Source organism: Cornus florida, unplaced genomic scaffold (genome assembly GCF_030987335.1).
Source record: "Cornus florida cultivar Cherokee Brave unplaced genomic scaffold, ASM3098733v1 CherokeeBrave_3.0.0_Hap2_Chr10, whole genome shotgun sequence".
NCBI classification, from domain to species: domain Eukaryota; kingdom Viridiplantae; phylum Streptophyta; class Magnoliopsida; order Cornales; family Cornaceae; genus Cornus; species Cornus florida.
In genome coordinates, this window is record NW_026775580.1 from 112,144,032 (window position 1) to 112,152,493 (window position 8,462).

Consider the following 8,462-nt stretch of genomic DNA (forward strand, 5'->3'; position numbering starts at 1 on the left):
CGGGTGGAGATTGTAGACTGTTCAAAGAAAAGGAATAATTGTGGTCCGACTGGCTGATGGAGCCTTGAAGATATACATAGTGAAGGCTGAGAGATAAGGTGATGATGATAACCAACGACTTGTCTTCATTTTTTTTTTTTTTTTTTTTTTTTTTCATTTTCCCAAAATGATTTAAATTGGTTGCAAATTCTGAAAAGGTACTTTTGGACATGTTACATGACCGAAAGTGTGTGTCACTTTTATCTAAATGGGACCTTACAGGAGGGCCTAAAGATATTTTCTCCTTGTTTTGAAACTTTGCTTTTTTATTTTTTTGGGGTTAAAGGAGATGGGAGATGGTCCTAAGTGAAGCTTACCTGAATGTTTGACGTTGTGATGTTCATAATTCAGATATTAAAATTAATCATTGGGATATTAAGGACACAGACATATGATATGACATTATATATGGACTTTTCATAATATATACTTCCTCAATTCCATATTGTCAGTTATCTATTTTTTTAATTTTTTATGTCCCAATCAAAAGAAAAGAAAAGTTATTTTTTCATAATTACCATTTTAATTTTTTAAAAATCTCTCAAGTTAGTAACATACGTAGTGACAGACCACAAATTTTTTTTTGGAGTGTGTGGCTTGTTCAACAAGGGATGGGCTGTTGTTGACATCCTTTTTGGTAAATTTTGTATTAATGATATGGTAACCAATTTGGATATAAATTGACACGTAAAAATGGGTAAAGAAGCTACATTCAGAGGCAAAGGAAATTGAAGCATTTGAATTATTTAATGCATAGAGATTATAATTTTAGTATTTATATTTTAGTTGATGTAAGTTAAATATTTATGTTTATGTTTAGTATTAATTTATTTTAAACTTATACTTAGTTGGGTTATCTTTAGGATTACTTTATTCTAAACTTATAGTTAGTTGGGTTATCTATAGGATTAATTTATTTTGAATTTATAGTTAGTTGTGAAAGAGTTGTAATACAAGTAAAGTGCTTGTGGGTAGGAGTTTGTTAGGAGTCCAGCACCCTCAAAATCATTTTAATATTGTTATTGTTTTCTCAAGGGTTTCTCAGAATAGCATCCTTACTATTTTTTCTCTATCTCTCTTAATATCTCGTTCTATCTCTCTCTTTCTCAATCTTTCTCTATATTTCTTTTTATATCTATTTCTCTCCCCTTTCTATTCTCAAAACGTTACTATAAATTATTCATTATAAAAGTCCTTTTAATTAAGGCAATTCTTGAACTCAAAGAAGAGTTTTACTGTTTTCTTTATCCTGGCATTGTCTGAAAGTCAACCTTCCCAAAGAGACTACAGTTGACTATTTAACCTCGAACCATATAATTGGTTCGGGCACGCTCGTATCACATCAATTCCGAATCGGATCTAAGGACCCGATTTTAGCATCAACAACTGTATCCAAGATAATATGTCTAGGTGTGAGCTGAGATTCTTTAACATTTTAACCGTGTTCATGCTTCCTAAATTATCATTGATGTGGGATGGTAGAAAGTAAAGAAACAAGATAGCTGATTTACTATACTTTTTTTTTTTTTGATTATTAATATATAGGGTAATTTAAAAAATTGAGTAAGAACATGAGAGAGTGTGAGAGAATTTATTATCATCAATGTAAAGGAGAAATATGAGAGTGTGAGAGAGAATTGATTATCATGAATGCAAAGGTGGTACAAAATGAAAAAGAAAGATGATTATCTTTTGGATCTAAAAAAAATTAGTGGAGTATATTAAAAAATTGAGAGGGGGCATTTTTGAAATTTTTAAGTAAAACTATAGATAATAATGCAAATTAGAAAAAAAAAAATCAGTAGGGGCATCAGCCACCCTGAATTGGGTCCGTGTGTGAATATACTTATTTAAATTTAAATAAATTATTTCGTAATTTAGAAAATAAACATTGCACTAATTGTATATTTCTTAAAGGAAAAAGCTTGCTTTAGGCCAATCTCTCCTTTTGTGTTGATATGAACTAATAACAACATGACATGTGTGAAAAAAACAAAAACAAAAAAATTAAACCTCAATTATTCGGATCTTTTCACATGTCATCCAAAAAGGAAGAGGATTTTCTCTCACGCATGTGTGAGACTTGGTAACGGCTCTCCCCCTCTTTAACTCACTATTCCTTCTCTCTTCCCACCAAATCCCCATTGATACCCACCATATCCGTAATTCTGAAACCCTAATATTAATCCTCTCTTTCGCCAACCGACCTCCGCCACCTCCATTGCTTGCCACCTCTTCCATTCCCAAACCCTAATATTTTACATCCAATCTTTAGAGAACTCTTTAACTCACTATTCCTTTTCTCTTCCCACCAAATCCTCATTGATGCCCACCATATCCGTAATTCTGAAACCCTAATATTAATTCTCTCTCCCGCCAACCGACATCCGCCACCTCCATTGCTTGCCACCTCCTTTATTCCCAAACCATAATCTTTTACATTCAATCTTTAGAGAAATTCAAGCAGCCACATTTGTTGCCTGCCATCTCTGTTGCAACCCCATCTCCAGAATGACTCAAGTGGCCGACCAATTAATAAATAGGCATTCAAAATTTTGAGATTTATCACCACATGTTGCAATCTGAAGTCAAATTGATTTCCTTAAGGGTGTGTCTGAATAAATAGGGGAGAAAAGAAAATAAAAGATAGTATTAGTTAGGAGAGAAAAGAAAGGATAGTAATAATTTCTATTTGTGTTTGGATAGATAGAAGAGAAAAGAAAAGAAATTATAATTATTCTTGTTTGGATAAGATAGAGGAAAGAAAAGAAAAGAAAGGATAGTAACCAAATTACTATCTTACCCTTTGTAACCACATGACCCTAAGAAACTACCAAATGGTGCAATATTAACATTCTTTTTTCTAGCCAGACATCCTCATTAAGAATGCATAATATGCTTATACAAAAGGCAAATTTTTGCAATTCATTCGATAACAGTTTTTTTAGTTGTCACTTACCAGTGATGAAATTCTGTCATCCAGGAATCAGTTACCCATCAGGCCAATGCTGTTCTGCTAGTCAACCCTACCTTGAGAATTTCTGGGAGGTGTTTAGTGGTTAACTGAACCTAAAAAATGGCAAATGAACACTATATATATGAAGAATGGTATGAATATTAATATACGTTTTGCTGTTTATTTCACCTCTTCCAAATGTCCCATCCTATGTACAGCTAATGGAGTACAGTTTTGAGACAAAATTATGAATTCTAAAAACTACATAAACGGTGTTGAACAACATAGAATGATAGAAATGAGGATACAGTTAAGGGGACATAAATGGAATTACATTTCAGTAGGTTGAATTTTAAAGAGTATTTTTGGTATTAGTAATATACAACTTATTCCACTATCCTTTTATCTTCCTATCTTCTCAAATTGGGAGAGAAAGCCAACAAGTGATGGGGAATGATAGTTATCCCTCCATTTCTCTCCCTATCCCTCCCTATCTCTCCACTTCACTTACCCAAACACACCCTCATACTATCCTCTCATTTCTTTTCTCTCCCTATTCCTCCAAATCAACCCTACCAAACACACCCTAAACTCCATTGATAATTGGAGTCTTACAATTGTGGTTAATTTACCATGTTTGGACTAATTGTTTAGCTTCTTCTTCTATAACGGATTGTAATAGGAAGGGTAGGAAGGGTTTGTAATAGAAAATCTCAAAAGCATAAGGTAAAAAAAAAAAAAAAAATTCTTTTGGATGATCCTCAAAAAGATCCAAACAATTTTTATTAATTATTTTTAAAAGTTTTTCACACATGTCATGTTTTTATTGGTCCATGTCAGTATCAAAAGGGCATTAGTACATATAGGGCCTGAGGGAAGTATAGTTCTAAAAAATCACAATTCATTATGCATTTTGCTGCTTGTTTACGTGTGCTTGTGACAATGAGATGGAGCTTACAAGAAGAGAATTATTAATTAGCTATAGCCAATTCAATCACAGCCAAACATGCATACAATGTTGTATTGATGGAAATATCTATATATACGCCCATATCAAATCTAATGCAAATTTAGATTATACACAATTACTACCACACCACCTTGAAATCATATCCTAATTCTAATCCTAAAAATTTAACCTACCAACCTAACTAGAGAAAAATAGAATTTTACATTCTCATTTTGAAAGGTTTTCCTCTATAGCGGGAGGAACTTCCTCAATTTGGCGCGTAGATATTCATGAGTGTGGAAGTGGTGGTGGTGGTACATGGGTATGAGTGAAGGCCTTCAAATGTTTGGCATCGGCTTTCCATTGATGTTCAATGTCTTCTGCAATCCTGATTGCGTCCATGGACGTACCAAGTAGCCCACGCTTGGTGAACCCCACTGCGTATAAACCATACTCGCCTTTCCATCCATTTGGGAACGGTTTTTGGGGCAATCCATCTTTCTCCGAGAACAAATTGCTTTCCTGTTAGACCATCAAAAAAAAATTCAAGCTCTTCACCTTTCCAAGGAAAAACATATATATATATATATATGTATGTATGTATGTATATAGATAAAGGATATACCTTCAGCCAAGTTGGAACATTACTTTTGTAACCTGTCGCTAAGATAATGGCATCAAAGTTCTCTACTTTCCCATCTACAAACTCCACCGTGTGAGGTGTTAGCCTCTTTATTCCCTGACAAACCTACACAATTGGGATTAAACGTTTTTATTATTACAAATTAAAGTATTTCAACTGTGTCTATTGTTTTAAAGTTTATGCATATATATATATATATATATATACAAATTCATGCAAAAATATGGTCTCTCTTTTTAATGTCGATATATCAATGTGATACAGATATGGTTCTTAATCAATTTATAAAGACCGAGAAGACAAGGCAGAAAATGCATGGTTATGAATCATTAGTTAAACCAACCTTGATTTCCCCAGTTCTAATCTTGGCAAGCGTCCCAATATCCAATACCGGTGTCTTCCCGGACATTCTCTTGAGTTCTAGGGGTCCAAGCTTGGGTCTATGGAGTCCGAATTGAGCCGTGTCACCGAGCATGAGTCGTGACACTAGAAGTAAAAATTGATCCACCACCCAAATGGGAAACCACTTGAGCAACCACATGGAAAGCCCAAAAGTTGAGCTACCCAGCATCTCTTGAGGCAAGACATGCACCTGCAAAGTGAAAAAAACCAAACAAAAAAAAAGAAAAAAAAAAAGAAGGGTTCTTAGAAAAGCTTTAAAGTTGAGATATTAATGAGGCTTTTTCCTCATATATGGTAAGGTATGGCATCTTCTGTGTCACGACTTCCATTTTATTATACCATGCTTTAGAATCTTTATACTGTTATACGCTTCTTTGCACAGAAAATTTATAGAAAGAAAAGGACTCTTACAATCCAAGATTTTTTGTTGCAATCTTTACCAGTACCACGCATGCATACAAATTCCAAGAAAGTTAAAAAGATCATTCACAATATTTTATACTAAAAGTTCTTGTTATTTCTCCTATAGAATATAAATTATAACCCGCGTGGGTAGTCCTGGTATAAGCCCTAAATTTGGATGATTTTCACACTCGAACTTAAATGAAATGTGTAGTTTGCAGATATCAAGATTACAAACTATTCGTGGCTAGCAGAGGGATTGATTCTTCGTTACAAAAGAATAATTTTTCTTTTATATATATAAAAAAAAAGATATTTTAAAAGCATAATTTGTTTACTTTGAAGTAAACCCTACTATTATCAAGTCTTTTGTAGGACTAAATTTCGTGTAGTCAAATACCATGAATATTTGTACATGCAATCTGCTTGAAGTTTTTAGGATAATTAAAAATCTTTTACATGCTTGAACTTGACTGTGGAGAGAGAGAGAGAAAGAGAGAGATAAGATCGAGTTGAAGTATATATGCTTACTGAATCTCTAACCACAAGGGATGGTCGAGCATTATAGTTGCAGAGGTCCAAACAAACCTCCATGCCAGAGTTGCCACAACCAACCACCAAAACAGACTTCCCCCGAAATGATTCGCCACTCTTGTATGAGCTTGTATGAACAATAGGCCCATCAAACTCATTCCTGCCTTCAATTTCCGGCAAAAACTGCTCTGCATTCTCACCAGTCGCGACGATTAACCATTGACACACGTACTCCATTTCCTCCATTTTTGGTCCTATAGTCTTAACTACCCAAAATCCATATCTATAATCAAACTCTGCACTCACCACTGTCTTGTTAAAAACCGGGTTTAAATCGAACCGTTGCGCGTAGTCCTCCAAGTAGGCCACAAAGTGTTCTTTGGTTGGATAAGTTGGAAATTTTGAAGGGAAAGACATGAGAGGAAGCTCGCAGAATTGCTTAGGAAGATGAAGTCGAAGACGATCATAAGTCTTGCGTTGCCACAAAGAAGCTATGCAATCATCCCTTTCAAGAATCAAACTTGGGACACCTCTTTGTTTGAGACAGGCAGCTGTGGCCAGCCCCGAAGGTCCGGCACCGACTATGACCGGTCCGGGCACCCAAACCGAACTTTTAGTCATCTTGTCGATGAAAGGATCATGAATCATTTTGCTTTCAACTTCTTTCAAGTAGTCCATCAACAGCATTAGAATTAAAAAAAAAATTGGGTGGGGGCTAGGGTACTAAATGCTCTCACACGCGCTCAGAAATGTCTGAAACTTGAACCCCTCACCTTCTTTTGTTTGAGAGAGAAGAGATTATACCAGTTGAGCTAATGGCCCAGTTAGTAGGTATACTAGCTAGTTCATGGAAAAAAGAGCAAAATGAAAAACTAAGTGAAACGAACCCATGTATCTAAGTAAGTTTTTGACACAAAATATGAATCTTGATGTGCAGGTGATTGAGATTAGAGATTAGAGATTAGGCTAAGATTTGAGACATGTTTTTCAGCTTATCGAAAGGGAAGATTATGGAGATATTTTGGCAATGAACGAATCCTGGATTTAAGGAATGGATATTTGAGAGATAAGGGACTTATCCAAACAGGTTGAGGAAAGGAATTTGCTGATGGTTGTTTTATTCAGTATTGGAGGGAAAACGGAGAAAGCGAGAGCTCCGGAAGAGGTTTGAGGAAATTGAGATTGGAAACACGATGGAGTTGAGATTTGAACCAACTATGTAGTCTATATATATCACATATAAATATGTGTGTGTGTGGGGGGGGGGGGGTTCAGTACACAGTAGTAGACTCGTACCAGTATTTATATAGTGAACATTTATAAATTAGTAACAGTACTAACTACCATTAACCAATAAGATCGATCATAAGATTTCATTGACACAAGTATTGTTTAATTTTTAAATTACATAATAATTTGTGAATGACCAAGATCACATGATATCGAATTATTTAATAATTTTTGCCTTGAGAGAGATAAACAAGGACTGGTATCAATTTCATTGATGATGTGATAGATGATGGATGGTCAAGGTTTTCCAGGATATTTTGTAGTGGTAAGCCAAAGGCTGCCAAATTAACTACGCTAAAAATGTACTTTATATTTGTTTCTTTTATTCGTAATTCTTTTTCTTAGTGATAAGTAACATACACTAAAAATGTGCACTGTTAGGTACCTCGATGAAAGCCTTATCCTAACATTCTGTATGGGAGGAGAAAAACTACTGAAACTAAACACTCTTGTATTAAGACAAGTGCCTCTTAATTATAATAAATTTTCATATATATATATATATAAATAAAATTTTATTAAAGAGGAAAAAGGAACAACGGGACAAAACCCTCAAAACACTATGTTGTTAACGGCGGATTAAACAATTTCATTCATTAGTCTAGGAGTTTTTTTTTTTTAATTAATTTATTTATTTTTATTGTGCGCGCGCGCTAACAGGTGAGTTTATGATTTTTAGTGGATGATTTTGTTTGTTGTAATGAATTGTTGTTAGCGTCATTCCCAGTTTTCAAACTTGTCGGGGAGAATACTGAAAAAGGGACTTCTTCATATGACGTTTCAACAAACAATTAGTGACGACTTGATCACTGTGTCTAATTTTCTATCACCATTGGTCCATTAAAACAGCTAATGCCCAGTTCTTGACATTTGCTCTGGTGACTTTTCTTCCCCTAAATGTTCTGTTTCTTGTCGTGTTTGATTATGTCACAATAATATTATTGTTAGCATATATGATATTCACGACTTATAGAATGACTTACTCTATAGAATATGTCAGAAATTTGATTATACTATAGAATATGTTTTATAATATGTTGTGATTTGATTTAGATTTGATTTCTTGTAATATGAGTATGTGCTCTTTTTATAAATTTTATCTATAAATTTGTAAATGAGTGATTCATCTCATTCAAACTTTTACACAATTATCTTATTTTTCTTCTTTTTTATATTTCTACTATTATTAATTTCAGAAATATTGAAGTTCCATTATTTTTCTTTTTTTAGATAAAATATTTTTTTAT

The 8,462-nt window shown here is 33.9% G+C and overlaps 1 protein-coding gene across 1 annotated transcript; it reads right to left on the bottom strand.

The window, feature by feature from the left end:
* Positions 1-3,998: 3,998 nt before the first annotated feature.
* LOC132279886 (indole-3-pyruvate monooxygenase YUCCA2-like) lies at positions 3,999-7,104 on the bottom strand. Its single transcript, XM_059781937.1, has 4 exons — positions 5,923-7,104; positions 4,931-5,179; positions 4,570-4,692; positions 3,999-4,466 (listed from the first exon to the last, which is right to left on the bottom strand). The coding sequence occupies exons 1-4, from the start codon at positions 6,610-6,612 to the stop codon at positions 4,233-4,235; spliced, it is 1,296 nt and encodes a 431-aa protein (XP_059637920.1). The 5' UTR covers positions 6,613-7,104; the 3' UTR covers positions 3,999-4,232.
* Positions 7,105-8,462: the final 1,358 nt, after the last annotated feature.